At 36.8% G+C, this 17,385-nt stretch overlaps 3 protein-coding genes across 3 annotated transcripts; 1 reads left to right on the forward strand and 2 right to left on the reverse strand.

The window, feature by feature from the left end:
- Positions 1 to 307: 307 nt before the first annotated feature.
- On the reverse strand, positions 308 to 4,453 carry LOC133721314 (uncharacterized). The gene is made up of 9 exons (XM_062147888.1): positions 3,848 to 4,453; positions 2,705 to 3,226; positions 2,530 to 2,595; positions 2,073 to 2,239; positions 1,804 to 1,960; positions 1,622 to 1,715; positions 1,158 to 1,537; positions 956 to 1,060; positions 308 to 852 (listed from the first exon to the last, which is right to left on the reverse strand). Exons 1-9 carry the CDS (start codon positions 3,980 to 3,982, stop codon positions 484 to 486), a joined length of 1,995 nt encoding a protein of 664 aa, XP_062003872.1. The 5' UTR covers positions 3,983 to 4,453; the 3' UTR covers positions 308 to 483.
- Positions 4,454 to 10,494: 6,041 nt separating this feature from the next.
- LOC133722718 (uncharacterized) lies at positions 10,495 to 11,061 on the forward strand. Its single transcript, XM_062149591.1, has one exon. It carries the CDS (start codon positions 10,495 to 10,497, stop codon positions 11,059 to 11,061), a length of 567 nt encoding a protein of 188 aa, XP_062005575.1.
- Positions 11,062 to 11,582: 521 nt separating this feature from the next.
- LOC133722095 (solute carrier family 40 member 3, chloroplastic) lies at positions 11,583 to 16,553 on the reverse strand. The gene is made up of 14 exons (XM_062148914.1): positions 15,964 to 16,553; positions 15,249 to 15,456; positions 15,087 to 15,150; positions 14,811 to 14,935; positions 14,628 to 14,717; positions 14,372 to 14,545; positions 14,178 to 14,252; positions 13,851 to 13,952; positions 13,648 to 13,765; positions 13,386 to 13,532; positions 12,830 to 12,936; positions 12,639 to 12,752; positions 11,851 to 12,151; positions 11,583 to 11,762 (listed from the first exon to the last, which is right to left on the reverse strand). Exons 1-13 carry the CDS (start codon positions 16,092 to 16,094, stop codon positions 11,858 to 11,860), a joined length of 1,749 nt encoding a protein of 582 aa, XP_062004898.1. The 5' UTR covers positions 16,095 to 16,553; the 3' UTR covers positions 11,583 to 11,762; positions 11,851 to 11,857.
- Positions 16,554 to 17,385: the final 832 nt, after the last annotated feature.

Here is a 17,385-nt window from a genome sequence, read left to right on the forward strand (position 1 = left end):
CAACACATGCTGCAAGAACAAAGTTTTTTAAAACATTGTAAATTTCACCGGCAATTCATAAAGTACCAAATAGCGGTTAAATATTTACTCATAAGGATTTTAAAGATATTTTGAAAATAGGTTTGAAACCTAATCAAACTAAGAGGCTCATCCCCATATCCCTGTTGATTTAAATATGGCTCAAATATGGATGAAGTGAAATTATGAAAATTTCAACTTGTTTTGTAAATATTTGAAACCTTGGTTAGTAGTTAGTAACCATTGCCTTAGTCGAATGGCTCATCTTATGTGCTTAGAAATCCTGATAAACAACAGATAAAAACTCATAATTTTCCATCGACTGCAGACAGTACACCAGCTTACCATCATTTCATACAGAACATTAACTAATGACCAACTAATATATATCTACGGGTCTCCACAAGCCTATAAATTGGTAGCGCACTTACATCTAACAAATTTCACCAATCAGAAGCTACCTCTCTACAAACCACCAGAGCCACTTCCTGATCCTCCAAGTGTTAGAACCAGACCTTGAAAATCATTTCGGTGATTAGGTTCTCTGACTAAAGATGAAGCTCTAACTCCTGAAAATGGCCGAGCTACCTGAGGTTGTCTGAGGCCTAGACTAGACCCTGGTAGGGAATTCTTCATTGGCTGCTCGGATAGCTTTGAGGAGGATGGCTCTGCATGATTTGAGTTTGCAAAGGGTTGTGTCACAGCATTGGCTATCTGACTTTGTGGAACAATTGACCCTCTTCCAATGACTCCAGGTCCCAGATTGCCAGTTTGACTTGTTAAAGATGAAGAATTTTGTGGAAGAATTGACATTCTTGGGACGATCCCAGCTCCCTGATTTGTCAAAATTGTGCGAGCAAGCTAAGTACATTTCTTTGCCTCTACATTAAAGAATTCAGTGCCAGTTTTGCAACATAGTTAGAAATTTGAAGCTTACCGGTGCAAATAAGACCCCTCTATATATATTTCCGTTAACAGTTGCAGTCATTAGGAAACCGGAGTCAAATGCTCCATCAACTTTGCCATGGACCTCAGCACCAATCTAAACACAAGAAAAAAAAAGCCAATATGAAGCTCAAAAATAGGAAATAGAAGAGTACAAACTAGCAATAGAAGATAAACCTAAAAGAAATGCATACCGGGTTCTGCATAGGCCCTGCAGCTTGAAAGTGCATGCTTGGTCTACCATGAAGATACTGTTCTCGTCTCGCTTTCATTTGATGTGCTCCTAACAAGTGGCTAAGTTCCTCTGGAGTTCTTTGCGTGGAAATTCTGAGATCTTTGGCTGGAATTTCTAAGATCTTTATGTTCGGACTCTGATTTAATTGCTTAAAGATATGAAAACCTTGAGAAGGTGGGGCAGAATCTTCAAGTTTGGGAGTTGGGGTCTGTTGCTGTTCTTGGTCTGAGTGAGATGATGATGAATGCTGGGACAGGGATAGAGAATGCTCTTCTTGTTCTGATTCAACATCCCATGCTTTTGAAGTGGTACTTCTTCTCCTTTTTGGATGCAGAGTATCTACAATGATAATATAAAATCATCAGCAATGACTTCTTCATGTATACCCAGATGCAGAAAATGAACTTTTATTCAAATACAAACCTGATTTTAAAGAGGTTCGCTTTGTTTCTGATTCTGATCTCTTGGACGTCTGTCTTACTACTACAGGATTCCCCATAAGCATAGGTTTCACATTCTGCTCAAGCATTTACAAAAACACTCCCATTTATAATAGGAACATAAAGATGGATAAAGAAACTGGATTGTTATAACAAGTTCTGTACCGTGTTAAATTCAGCTCCCCTAGAGAACCTTCTCCTCTCTTGGTTTAAATGGCTTCCAAAAATTTTGCACATAGGAACATTGTAACACTCATTTGGCAGTTCTGTTCCAAGCTGCAACACCAACAACTCATCGAGAGGACGATCATCCTCCCCACACCTACAGGTTAATACCAGCAAATTAAGATGGAACTCAACTATATGCACTCATGAGGGTACAGGGACTTGGAAGTAAATATGTAACAAAACCATGGCTACCCATGGCTAATTACCCTCCATAGACGGCAATGTCACAGTCGGTAACAACAGCAGTGTGAGAGAACCTCCCTTGTGGCAGTTGGCCGCATACATCGAGTTGGGTCCATGAACAAGTACTTGAATCCAGGACCCATGCATCATTGTAGTACCGTTTGTGTCCAACCCCTCCAATGACATAGACCTGCATTTTTTTTTTTTTTCAGAGGTCAAGGACTTTCTCGTTTGAGATTTAACACTCAGAATGTGAAACTCTAACTAGACTTAATATTTAAATCAGGGTGACACTAATCGTTTTTTTTTTCTTTGTTTAATACAGTAATCTCATCCAAATCTGACATAGGTGGTCCATTTAAAATGATGCTCAGAAAGGAGAGCATTCTCATATCTTGATCTGTATGAATAAGATGAAATTGGTCATTTTCAATCTTTCATGCAATGCCTATTTACCATAAGTGGTAGAGTATTACTTACCTTTGTGCCAATACTCACAGCTGCATGACCAGCCCGGCCACCGGGTGAAGATCCTTGAACAGCCAACTGTTCCAAAACAATCGCATAAACCTCAATTCACTCAAATTGGTCAGAACATGTACAAACTAAGATCATTCTAAATTGAAATTCAAAAAAAAAAAAAAAAAAACCATACCCTTGACCAAGTCATTGTGTCCATGTCAAGCATATCAACATCACCATAATACCTATCACCACGGTCACCACCGTACACAAGCATCTTCTTTCCTATTGCAATAGCACTATGACTGTCTCTAGGAACAGGAATATCACCCTTCACCTCAGGGGAAGTCCATCTCATGGTTTTGAGGTCTAGAACATGCAGATCATTCAAGCTTTGACCTTCTCCACTTCCCCCAAAAACCACTAATTCTTCATCATCCACAAGCGTGGCAGAATGACTTTCTCGGGGCGAAGGTGGAGTTCCGCCACATTCTGGTCGAGTCCATTCTTTGGTCATCAGATTTAAAAAGTGAAGATCATTACACTTCTTGGAGCCACTTGTACCCCCAAAAACTATCATATTATTACCCAGAACAACAGTACTGTGGCTATCCCTAGGACCAGGCCCTTGACCAGTTGTTACAAGAGTGTTCCAGGCCATCGTTTCATAATTAAGCACAAGAACATCACTGTAATGCATACCTCCAGAACATCCCTATATTTAAAAGACAAAAATATAACTTCCAAAGTTCAACACATCAACACAAGAAATTTCATTCCAGAATTAAGAAAACAGCTTAAACCATCAATAATTTATGCAAGGATAATTTTCAAATTAAATAATGAAAACAAAAACATATTAACCAATTTGAATATGAAATATGGAATATTTGAAAATAAAAGAAGATACTAAAGAAAGCAGGTGCTATCACCTACATTTTACTGTCCTACTAATTGGAGAAACATAAACAAACAACAACAGGTAGTCAAAGTTCAAAAAGCATTCTCAAACCAAAATTAAAGAAGGTAGAAAAAAGGAAAGAACAATAGCTAGTTGAAGAAAAGTTGGTTTGGCATTAACCAAGTATAAACCATATTGCATATAACAAGAAAGAATCAGAGTAAACAACAGGGTAAGGTAAGCATTCCACATGCATCCCAACAAAAAAAAAGAACTAGCTTTACCACCATAAACTTGACACAAAAAACAAGTTTATAGCATGAGAACTTCAGAGGAAACAATCAAACTAATTCATGTATATTCATAAATCCATGAAAATTTAAGGGAAATTTATACAGGTTAAAATTAAGGGAAAGAAGCAAGATTTATACATACCCCAAAAACATACATATTCCCTTGAAAAAAACAAGCAGAGTGCCCCCATCTTTCAGAAGGATTGAATCCCACAAGCTTTGGGTAGAGCCACATTGCCTTCTTCCTGGTAGCTTCTTCACCTCCCAAAGACCCCATTATCTCTCTCTATTTCTCTCCTCTCTTAAGAACTCTGAACCAACTCTAGCAGGTATAACTGGAGCACAGTGTTTCTATGACAAAGGATGTGAGTGAAAATAAGAGGGAGATGGAGAGAGAAAAAAAGGGTCAAAAGGACATTAAATAGGCCAAGGGATCTATCATACATCAGTGTCAATAGACATGAAAAGATGGGCGCTTTCAAGTCCAAATCACTGTGGCAACAAACATCAGCAACACACCTTGAAACAAAAAAGAAAGTAGATTTCTTTTCATGGGTTAGGTTAATCTATGAAGCGATTAGAAATAACATTCAGTAGTGGATTGAAGTAGGGTTTGGAGAATATCAACCTAGTGGTGTAAAATCATGGAAATCTGACTGTGAAGTAATTACCAGAGAGGGAGGGACAGAGAGTGCGAGAGGTTTTACCTACTTGTTTCTTGGTACATTTTTGTGTTTATACAAGTGTCTACTCAGTTTACACACTTGTCCAGCACAAAATGATGGAGTGTGAGTGTGAGTGTGAGTGTGGGTGTAGTTGAAATGATGGTGAGGTGGTTTGGGTTAATTCAGGCATTTTATTATCAAACAGCATATAGGCAATGGAGAAAAGCAAGGGAGAAAGCAACGGTTTTCCATTCCATGCTGTGTTTTAGGGTCCTGTGTTTTAGTATAAAACTCACATGGGTTTTCTCTGTTTCTTCCCTCCTTTTTCCAGTGTGATATGATATTGGGATTGATGGCAGTGGATCTCTCTCTCTCTCTCTCTCTCTCTCTCTCTCCCATTCTCACTTCTGGTTCTCTCCCTTCCACAAAACTATATCAAATCACCATATACAATTTTCAAGGTGGGTTATTAATGCCCATCTAGAAATGTCGCTTCTCAAGGGTCTTTGGGGAAAGTGTGGGTCTTCGTCGTATGGAAATTCTTTTTAGTTTTGGGGAAATGGGATGGTTTTGGTTTTTACTTCAAAAGATTGAGTGTCTTCTTGAAAATTGACCTCCTACCAGTCCCAGTTTCTCCTCACCCAACAAATGAGTTATTGGTGATTTTCTTTTCTCAAACAGACTAGACATGACATTTGAATTGAGGTTTTGTTGCCTTTGATTATGGTGATTTCCACTAAACTCATATTAGTGTTGATTATTAGTTTGTTTTGCCAACAGCCAAAATCATTCTAATCCACTCACTTAAATTCGTTAAGTTATTTACATATTACAAACTTTTAAAATAACCGACCGAGTAATTATACATACTATGACTATCAATGTTACACCATTTGACTACTTTATTTAAAATGCGTGTGAACAAAGTAACTTTCGCTTTATTTGGCTTTCTTAGAAAGGTGACCCTTTGTCTAAGCCCGGATGACTTCATTTGCTCGAGCTTATCGTTAGTAATATATTTTGAGTTCCAAAACTCATTAGTGAAAAATAAATACAAGAGTTACACTAGTTAGATGACTCAACACCTTATTGACATAAGCAAAAAGACAACTATACACCACTTGTATTCACGTTTTCGTAGATAGTAACCTTATTTTTCAATGACAATTCGTAACATGTCAAGCTCTGATTAATTTTTTTTGGTCCGCATCTGATCAAACCACATGCACCAACAATCATACAAGTCCTTATAGAACAATATATGCTTTCACGTACACTCCATGGTTTTGTAGTTTCTCCAAGAGTCAAGAGTGTGAATGATCGACAACAGCAAATGACTTGAAAATTAGCACAACAGCTAGTGTATTATTGATTTTGATTTTATAGGGAAAACGAGATATTGAGTTAGGGTTTTAGCAAAATATCGCGAGAAGGAGGAACTGGTACCAAAGTTGACAGAAAGATCGACAGCGGAAGAGACGTAGAATACACGCGACAAACACGGGGACGTGAAATTGATTTTGGCGGTAGTAGTCCCTTCCCTGCCTCTTGGTTCACGTGACTCATTGTAACCTGGGGTTCCTAATTTTCCCCTTTTTTATTTTACCAAAAAGACTAAAAAGAACAAGAAAAGATTGGAATGAAAGGGTGAAAGACAGCTATCTTTTCGAGAGTGCGGTCCTTTTTAAATTAGCTTCATCTCAAAACAAAGCTGATCCACCACACACATGGACTGATGAACCTTCCCATTATTCTTTTCATATTTTTTTTTAATTAGAAATGTTTGTTATATCCAAAAGTTTTACAGTGTTTTTAAATTCTGTCTTAAAATAATTATAGTCTTTTACAGTATTAAAAATTTAAAATTTTGAAAATCAAATGGTTAGGTAACTCAAAGTTTGAGATTACGCATCAGACTTAAGTAATTTAGTGACTCATATCTCATGAATTTCAGTAATTTAGATAACTCAAAGTTTGAAATTACAGGTTAGATAACTCAAAGTTTGAGATTACGCATCAAATTGAAGTAATTTAATGACTCATTTCTCTAAATTTCAATAATCTATGCACTTTTTGAAACTGATTATAATTATTTTTTTGATACATCAATAATTGAAAATTACAACAATTACAAATTATAATAATTAGTCTTATGAAACTTGAACTCCCCAGCTCTTATTTATAAAAAGGAGATTAGTGCTACATCCCCAAATGGTACCGGATGAAATCGGTTGTATTTGATAAAAAGATAAAAAGTAAATAAAATAAAAACTTTATATTAATTGCACAAACTTATAAGTATACTATGTTTCTTGGAATAGGGAGTCAAGCGTGACGGGTACGTGCTGCTCACAAGAACGAAACCCAATGCCTGCAGATGCTATTGTATTCAGACCGACCCGATTACCCATGAACACGACTCGGGCACATAAACTTTCTCGGACTCGGTACCCCATTTGGCATCAACTAAAAGAATTACAGTTACTGTTTTAAACTATATATCTTAAACTCCTCATGCATGGGCCAGAAAGCTGGAAACCCAATAAACCCTAACGGTGATCACTTTCCTAAATCAGAATGGAGACCAAGTTTTTTAGCTTTGACAATCCTATTCTTTAATGGTATACACAAGAAATAGGGATAAAATAGGTGGAGAGGTTCTTTTAGGAGCAAAACTTGAAGCATGAGGTCTAGGGTTAGAATTATGGATTCGGATTGGGTAGATTTGCTGGAGACTTTTGTATTTGATTTTAGAGCTAACAGATTTTTTGCCATTCAGTGTTGTTTGTACGTCATGGCTTTATGTTGCAAAGAATAACCTAAGCCTTGCCAAGATGTTAACCTGCCGTCAACCTCCAATAACCAATTAATGCTCTTGATTGCTAGTATTAATAGAAGGGATACGTGGAATGTATACAACATCCTTGTTAACAAGGTTCTTGATATGCAAAACAGTATACCAACTACGTGATTTTGTGGGTCTTTCAAAGGATGGCTAGAAATCGTGGAAAAAGATTATTCAGTAAGCTTGGTAAATGCATTTTCTAAGGTCATATTGAGGAAAAAAAAACAAAATTCAAGCATTCGCCTTTCTCCTTTGCTTGATTGCTTCATCCAACTTTTGGCTCATCTGATTATGTCAAGAAGGCTATTATTTCAGCAGATCCAATATCAGATGCAGAAGATTGTATTGTCATGTATGAGATTCCAACTAGACTCGCTTTTATTAGACTTGAGAAAGAGACAAATATTACCTTGATTGAACAAGTTCTTTATGCTAGAGTCTGATAGAGATGAGTATTATGCTGTCGGTACTTGGAATAAACTTATATCTCTTGATATTAATTACAACTCCATCCAATTCATACATAAAAGAGATATCTTGCGGATTCTCTTATATCTGTTGATGGCACCATTCAGGCCGATATTGTGGAAAGTGGCAAACATCAAGAGATATCTTGCGGATTCAGATGAGAAAGAATTAATGATGAACTGATGATACAATGAGGTACGGCAAGATCACAGACTTGTGACAAAAAAGTTTAAAGTATTCAAATTGAGTTTTGGTTAGTGTTAATGGGTTGACAAAGAAGGGAAATTCTACGGTACCTATATGTATGTGATACACTCATTTACAGATTTAACAACAATTTTGTTGTCATTGTGGTAAATAGAGTTATTTTTTTGGTAATTTTAGTTCTATCAGAGGTAATTACTCCACCTATGATTGTTGTCGATCGATGTGGTGACTTTGTTCAATTATATGTAAATGTGTAAAACAAATGTGATAACTTTGTTGTCAATTAATGTTGTAAATTTGGTTAAACTAAACTGTAATTTTGGTTCAATTAGATGTAAATGAGTGTATCGTAAACATCCAAGTACTGTAGAAAACCCCGACAAATAAACCTTGGGTGATAAGGCTCTCTTTTTGGGTGATACAATTTTGTATCTCGACGTCAAATTTTTCAAGGTATTAACCGGCCGGACTGAATATACTTTTACCAAGATAATGAATATTTGGCAGATTTCGATGTCGATCGAGCTTTTCAATTTTGTATCTGATGATGATTTTGGTGTGTATAACCTGAAAACCAAGAGCATTGGGAAGCTCTTCACCGGAGATGCTATGACCTTAGTGTTGAAGACCAAACCACCTCCAATCTGGGTTGTGCCAACTTTTCAATTGTGAGAGGCTTCGCATGTGAAGGTTTTACAAGCTAGCTCTATGAAACCGTAATTCTGTACGTTATTTGACATTTAGTAATATTTTCTGAAATGTTAAATATATGATCAATTATTCTCAAAAAAAATATATGATCAATTATTAAACTTTTTCGCATGGCTGAAGTAAGTGTTTTTTTTTTTTTTTTTTTTTTTAAGATTTTATGTCCCATCGTTGCAAAATTTTATTTCAGTAAATGGAAGTAAGTTAGTTTGTGCTAGTCTGCTAGAAATTTTCCCTCGAGCGCATGCATGGGCCTAGTTACTATGCATTTAAAATTTTCTACTTCGTAGATACACAGAGGAACAGGCCAGTACTTAAAAATAGCCCAGTTCTTTTCTCTTACTCGATCACATATAAAGGAAAAAAAGTTGAGACATTAAGAACTTGATCACCGAGGAATGAAACTTAGAAAACTGAGTCTTGTTTTTTTTTTTGACAACTAAACTGAGTCTTGTTTCATCACCAAGAAAGGAAGACAATTGAACAGTGGTATGTACTCGAGAGTCTCAGAATTGAGTTCATGCAAGCTCACGAATTGTGGAGGAGATTCAAGATACGCAAGATATTTGAGATCAGAACACTAGCTAGCTAGCTAGTCTCATTTTGCCTCATTATCTTGTCAAGAGTCATCAACAAGCCTACTGCTGGGGCCTTCGAATCTAACGTACATAATGTTGTAGATCATAAGTTCCCATTATCCGATCACGTCATTCATATGATTCACTGATTTCTTTTCATTCCTTTTTCATGTTTAAAAAATGAACCCAGAAAAGGAATATGATTCAGCACATATATGCAAAGCTTGTTAGCACAAAATGATTTTGAGTACGTACCAGGAGTGTCCATCAGAGCTATCAACATATAAAAACGTACGTGCTGCTCACAAATATGAAATATGAAACCCGACACTATTGTATTACCCCGACCCGATTGCCCATAAAGGCAATTGGGGCACCTAAGATTTCTCAGGCTCTCTAACACAGTTACTCTTAGGCTTATGATATAGCGCCGTACAGAAGAGCTGAAAACCCAATAAAACCCTAGTTTTGACCTAGGGTAATCACTTGGAGTCGGAGACCAAGTTTGCTTTAGCTTTTACAAATTACAATCATATTCTTTGTGGAGAGGATAGCATACCTTCTCTGGATTTAAATATATGAGTTCCAGGGTTGGAACTATGGAATCGGATTGGGCAAATTTGCCCGACCACCTTTTATATTGTTGAATTTGAATGTTGGTGTTTGTATATTGATCACACTAAAACATGTACAAGATACAGACTATATAAAGAGGAAGACATAGCAAGCCAATGACCAACGGGTCAAGGACTGTGCATCATTAATAACTCCAAACTATGAGCCATAAAAGTGATAAAACTAGGACCTAAAAGACTTTACTGCAGAAGACTTTAGAGTGAGGAGAAGCCTTAAAACAAGGAAGACTGAAGACTTCTAAACCAAGAAGAGTATGGGAGCAGGTAAGCGTATAATTTTGTAGCTTCTAATAGCGTTGTTTGTACTTCATGGCTTCGTACGTGTTGCGAAGGATAATCAAAGCCTTGCCAGGATGCTAACTCGTCATCAACCTCACAATGCTTTTGATTGCTAGTGACAGAGAGGATACATGGAACGTATACAGCATTATGGATAACAAAGTTCTAGATCGATTTGCAAATAAACGTGCCGAGGAAACATTTTCTTGGATCTTTCAAAGGATGGTTGGTAGTTGTGGAATATGATTTATCAGTAACCTTGGTGAACGCATTCTCAAGGGTCACAGACTCAGGCATCGAAGAGAAACAAAACTTAACAATTCCTCTTCCTCCTCTTGAACAAAACAAGGCTATGATTTCAGCTGACCCAATAGTGCTAGACGCAGAATTGAAGATTCTGTTATATGTGGATTCCTGTTTATAGTTTCGGGATTGAAGAAGTTCTTTACTCTAAAGATAAATTTTATGCTGTTGGTGCTTGGAATAAACTTATCTGTTTGGATACTACTGCTCAATCCAACTCATATGTAAAGAAGTTGATTGAACAGTTTGCACCATGCGAAGCGGAATACATCAAAAGATATATCGTGGATTTAAATGAGAAAAAATTAATGTTGGTACAAAGATATATGATAAGGGAAGGTGGAAAATTCGTCACACAAAAGTTCAAAATATTCGAACTGAGTTTCGACAAGTGTGATGCGGCTCTCTTTGTGGGCAATATGAATACAATATCTGTTCTGGCCTCAAGTTCTTCAAGAAGTCAAGCGGATTGCATATACTTCAATCAAGATAATGATTATCTGACAGATTACGACGTCAGGTTTTTAACGATCTCTAATGATGATTTTGGTGTGTATAACATGAAGACCAAGAGCATTTCAAAGCCTTTCTCTGGAGATGCTATGACCTTTTTAGTGGAGAAGACCGAACTACCTCCAGTATGGGTTGTGCCAACGTTTCAACTGTGAAAAACCTCAGGTTTTAGTCCGTTCTACAAGCTACTAGCTCTTTGAAACTTATTTGATTTTTGGTAATATTTTCTGTACTATTAATTATTCGATCAGTTCTTCTACCAGGTGGTCATGAAGTTCATTTTTGCATATTTATCTTGTTGGCGGTGAAAAACTAAATCAATCTTGATCACACAGAAAAGAAAAGAAGTTGAGGAAATTTTCTTAGTTGATCACTGAGAAAAGGGAACTTAAAACGTGGAGTCTTTTGATCACCAAGACAAGAAGTCAGACTTGAGACTCATGGAGTCCTTTGTACTCAAAATTTAGTTCATGCAAGCTCAGAGATTTTGGAGATTGTTCGCAAGTTATTTCAGATCACAACTTCGCTTCATTATTTCATCAAGAATCACTAATAATCCTATTTCCATGTTTTTGAATGTAATATGCATTATGGCTCACAAGTCCCCCTGTTTCTTTTCATTCTTTTTCCAACCCAGAAAAAGAAATGATTCAGCACATACACAATAACACAAAGCTTTACCGACACAAAAAGATTTTGAATAAATAAATGATTTACAAAATGTATGTACAAGAAGGGTCCATCAGAGCTATCTCATCTATATCCAAACAATACGAAGGCGTCTTACCGCCACCATATGAAGTATTACTATATCCTGTTTCTGATCAACCCCAAACTCTCTTTCCACCACAGATAACTGCAGACAATATAAGATGATTAGAAAAAATTGAGGGCATTTATTATGATAGCGCTAATGAAGTCGAAAGACAATCAGCAGAACGTACCTCAATATTAACAGCGGGCATCAAATGAGAAAAGACTTCTTTGTTCATCCGTTGGATTCAACAACCACCGGCAGAACATCCATGCTGCCGCAACTACTGATAGGAGTGACAACATCGATAGAAATCCAAAATGTGAAACATCGTTGGCAATAATCGCAACTCCCAACATTGCAGACTCTGCCAGACTAGCAACAGCAACTTCTGTTGTCCCGATGATATTTACTTTGGATGGCGGTATCCCAGTTTGAAGAATCTGGGCTGCCACAACATCGTATGACATGTGTCCTAACCTTGATAATACCTGCATACAAAAGTAGGACAATTTACATTAAATCACTTTTTGTCAAAAAAACTCCCCTGACATAATCTGGGTGATGCAGGGAATCCAAATGAATATTATGGTCACTTTTTGCCTACATTTCCTCCCTCATTCTCTAACATCCTATTTAGTTCTATTTGATCAACTGATGCAGGTAAAATACGAAATCTCATATTAATTTGAAATCAAAGTACCGAATGAAATCAGCCATCTAAGAATCAGTAATCACGATCATAGGTCACAGTCATATTTGCGAATCTAACATAATGTTATAGCTCTTAAGTTCCACTACCCAATCAGATCATTAATATATTTTCTTAGCTGCTAAAATCCAACTATCATCCCTATCCACTAAAGATGAGGCTAGTATTAGAGGCCACCATCGAGTTCTTTTGTTAAGCTTTTGTATCACAGGTGCCAGCTTCATTGATTATTTACTACAAACAAGAAATAGAAAAGTGATTCTTACAATCAAGCACAAGAAGAAAAGAAGGGGGCTTTGCTGGGAAGGAGATCTACTACAATAAACAGCAACAGCTACGGTGAGAAGTGAAGCCTGAATTATCAACCCAGCTGCTCCAGCCTGGTAAAAAACTCGTTCAGAACTAGACAGAATACAAATGACAAAAGAATGTAAGAGAATAAAGAAGATGAGGCGACCTTTAAGATGCCAAGTCGCCTGACCAGGCTAGCCGAGACAAATGTTGCTGCGACACCCATAAAGGCACATAGTCCACTGAAACCGCCAATGATAGATGGATTTAGACCTGTTAATGTCACAATATCTTGGAATTATAATCGGGTTTTTAGAGAATCCAAAAATATATTATGAAGCAAAGGCATATGGAAACTATAACTATCTCTGCAGAAGATTAGAGAAATCAATAGTGAAGATGGGATTCAGATCAACATACATAATATCCCATGATTCTCATCATTGTGCCTTTGAACAAACAAATGACCTCCTAAATCCTAAAAAGCCAAAAGGAATAAGTGCACCCAACAAAGTGCATGCAATAATCAGTATGGCCAGTAACTAGTAGCTGTTAGAAACCCCTCTGATGTACATGACTACATTCTGTCTTAGTGCAAAATGCATGTTGAGCAGATCAAGTTTGGCTGAGGTATATCATTTCCTCATGGGGTTTGAATTTTATTGAAGTCAAGGTCTTTTCCAGAGAATTTAAATGTAAAAGAAGAAAAAGTATCACAATACCACTCTGTGTTAGATAGGCTGTCATCAAACTGCCTGGAGTTAGTACAACATTAAAATAAAGCAGGACATAGGCTAGGCTTGCAGGAAGAACTGGCTGCTGTAAGTATTCCTTCCATCCAAGTTTAATAGCTTCGAAACCTTTACCCACTGACATTCCAAAAAAAAACCAGTCAGTACAGTAAAAAAAAACTTTATTTATTTATTTAATAGAGCCATCAAATGTACTGTATTAACCTATACTAAATTATTTTTCCAAGTTTACCTATATTGTTGGTATCAAGAAGAGGTCCTTCAGTAAATGTCCTACAACAGGTTTGTGAACATTTAGGGCGGTCAAGAACCCCGCTAGAAAGCTTGTTGGTTAAACACGCGAGAACAATCTGAGAATTGGAAATTTATAGTTAATATGAAAAGAGACAGTTATCCAAGCAGAAAAGTCAACAAGAGTAAGGACACGAGCATTACTGCAAAAGGCAACGACCACACCATTAAACCTGTGCCAAACTTCAAGCATGTTACTGGGTCATACTTCGAGATAAGAATGCCAAATAGTGATGCCCCAGCTATCTGTATATACATGAACATACAAGTCACCTCAAGATTCACATAAATTATCAAAAATCGCAAAAACTCATGATATATGCATCCCCTGGAATTTGATGTAGGATAAGCCAAATTCAATTTTTAGGACTGTTTGCATATAAAATTTCAAGGAAAGGTCAGATATTACTCGATGAACATATAATACAACGCTGAAATACATTTGAAGGAAAAGATAAGAATAGCAAATACCTCACAGAGTAGGTCAATTCGACTAAGAATGGCATTTGCTTCTGCGAGTGCAATAGGCCTGTTCACTCCTGCCAACTGTTTACAGATAATCCTCGTTTAAAACATGATGAATAGGAAGACAAAAGTTTGTACATGCATGTTCATATTGTATCTTAATGGAACAAGGAAAGCCTGGAAAGGTGAAAATGCAGTACCTGCACCACCCAATCACGCTCCGCAGCAACTCCTAATGCTACACCAGATAGCCTCTCTACAGCTCCACTCAATACAAGTACAATGAACCAGGGACGGAGAAGGAGGGACGATGCAGAAGGTGGAACTGAATGAGCACGAATTATCATTGTTGCAGATAATAACTGAGCAGCTGCCTAAGAGAGTAAGGGTAAGATTACAAAACTTCAGGAGAATCGTTCAACATACATCTGATTTACAAGGTAAGGTAAGTAGTACCTGGATAATATTAAGAGAGTTATACGCAGGCACTCTGGGGAAATGATCCATAAGTGTACCCACTATAGGACCTCCAGCAATTATTGCAAGCTGTTCAAAATCAAAATTGAGCAAAGTCAGAAAGAGTATTTTCCAACCTTTAACTCTTTAGGTCCTTTAAACTTTATTAATGCAAATAGCAACCTTACTAACAAAACCCATGAGGGCCACTGGCAAAAGGCTTGGATATATTAATGCAATAGCAGAGGGCCAAGCGAAATTCCAAAATTGTTCCACCACATTTCCAGCTAGACAACTAGCATATAAAGCTGAAAAATACGTCATTCAGGTCAGAAACATCTCAAGGATTTATACTATAATCATTGAAATCAACTGTTTTATTCGAATGGTGCATACAAGACAGCTTAAATTAGACAAATCACAATGCTTTAAACTATATTTGGTGTGGAAGGATCTTACCATATAATCCCATTGGATGGGCTGGAGTAGCTGCAAGGGTGTGCTGCTCCTCTTTTGACAAAACCTAAATGAAAACAACGGCATGATAAGTCCACGAAGGACATAACATTAATCAAATGTTAAGAAAGCTAATGAAAAGAGAAAAGCAAATGTGAAACTTACAGGCAGTGTTATCAATAGACTATCCACATAAGTGTCTTCAGTTAATAAACTCAAAGATTCAGTCTCAAGGATATCAGGTGTGAGATGAACAACTGGGACCGAACACTCAATCCCTATGTCTGATGATTCCTCCTGCGTCTCATTTTCAGTAGCCACATGGTTGAAGTGTACATCGGTGTTGGTCATTGAACACCTTGCATTAATAAATCTGTTCCCAAGAAAAAGAGGTTGATAGTCACATTCCTATATTTATCAAGTGATGATCAATGGTTTTGTTAGATTTCTTATCATTTACTTTCCTCTAACTATTTACTGATGAATTCAAGGATCTTTATCAAGACAAGAAATTTTTAATTATTTCAAGTCTTTAATTGATCTCCCCAGATATTACGAAAAAAACTTTGATTTTCTAGTGTCCTCTTTTACTCAATCTAAGCAGCTAAAGCAGTGGTTATCATATACACGCACACCAAGTTGATTCAAATAGTAATTGCTTTACAAGTACTATTGCATAAAACAAATTGCAAATTCTCCACAATGTACATCCCATTGTACTTCACATTTCAGCAACCAAACAGAGCACAGAAGTCACACAACACATTTTTATCAAATATTAAAACTTTGAATGCATTAAAGTCAAATTAGAGCACTAGCACTACACTTAATTAAGCACCAATAAAGCCTGAACAACCCAAATTCCAAAACTTGAGCTTACCTATGAGAACCAACAGAAACATGGTTCAAATTCAACCATTGGCGAGAAGCAATTCGATGGCGAAATCTAGAGGAATTGAAATTGAGAGAATACTGAGAGAGAGTAACCGTTGAACCAAAAGCCAAAGCCATTGCCTTTTTTGCTTCAACCTCCGAAACTTGAAACACCAACTGTGCTCTTGCTCACTCATGCAGACTCCAAAACTAAGCTCTACCCTTTTGCTCACTTCAGCTCAAACACAAAGGGTATCTCTTAAAATCTATGAAAAAAACTTAAAGCTCCAATCTTTTTTGGGTTAATTTCTAAAGAGAGGGATTTGATGGAGATATATCAGAAGTTTTTTTAAGTTCTGAGTTTGCCTTACAGAATTGCAACCAATACCAAATGGGTGGCTCTCAATCTCCATGAACAACTAGGACTCAATCTCAAAGTTGGGTTTTTCAGGAGGGTGTTGAGAAATCAAGGTGTTGTTTCTGTGGGTTTAAGCTTTGGTTTCATGGCCTTATCCAAGTCTCTGTGTTTCCTGACTCCGCCGCTAAGCGGACAGTTCAAAGACGATGGTATATTTGTGTTTGATCGTGTGGCCAGGAAAAGCGTCGGAGTTGTGTGAGACATAGATTGGTAATTGGTTACGTGGTCATGTTGACACGTGTACAATTTCCTCTTGTTTCTTCCAAATTAGGGATTTTTGTTTTTTTTTTGTTTTTGGGGGATTTAGGGAGATGAAGTATTTGGACTTGGATTATGGAGAAGGAAATATGACTCTATCTTCTTTGATAGTCCACAGGAATGGATGACTGGTTTTGCCAATTGGGTACCAACCAACTCCATTCTCCATTTCAACTATATATATGATTTGCTACCAAATTTGCATCAATAATGGATTTAAGTGTGTATGGTGCACATTTGCACAATACTCTGCTCAATGAGTCATGATATATGTAAAGTGTAGTTAAATATACATGGTAAATCTCTCGAGTCTCGAGTATTATATTTTGATAGCTGATGCATTGGTAACTTGCGTCATTGATAAAATCATTCTCGTATTTCAAGTTCAAAAGAAATGATTGTGTTAGATACTCAGCAAATTAAAATTTTCAAGGCTTACATTTCTTAAATAAAATTTCTTCCTTACTATAGAAACTCTGAAAACCGAATTTTATATGAAGAGTAATTTTTGATGAAAAAGATACTAGTGTTATGAATTTGGTTTTTAATGTTACCCTTCAGCTTTTCACCTCAGTCTAAATTTTAAGGGCTATGATAATGAACCGCATGAAATAAGAAGCATGAGTCACCCATACGGCCTTCACACCTATAACTGTTTCTGATTTTCATTTTGGTGCCATGTATAGTATTTGACTATTTGTAAATAAACACTTGATGACATTACCATAAACCATATAATTCACACAATTGCAA

This window comes from Rosa rugosa, chromosome 7, assembly GCF_958449725.1.
Source record: "Rosa rugosa chromosome 7, drRosRugo1.1, whole genome shotgun sequence".
In the NCBI taxonomy this organism is placed as follows: domain Eukaryota; kingdom Viridiplantae; phylum Streptophyta; class Magnoliopsida; order Rosales; family Rosaceae; genus Rosa; species Rosa rugosa.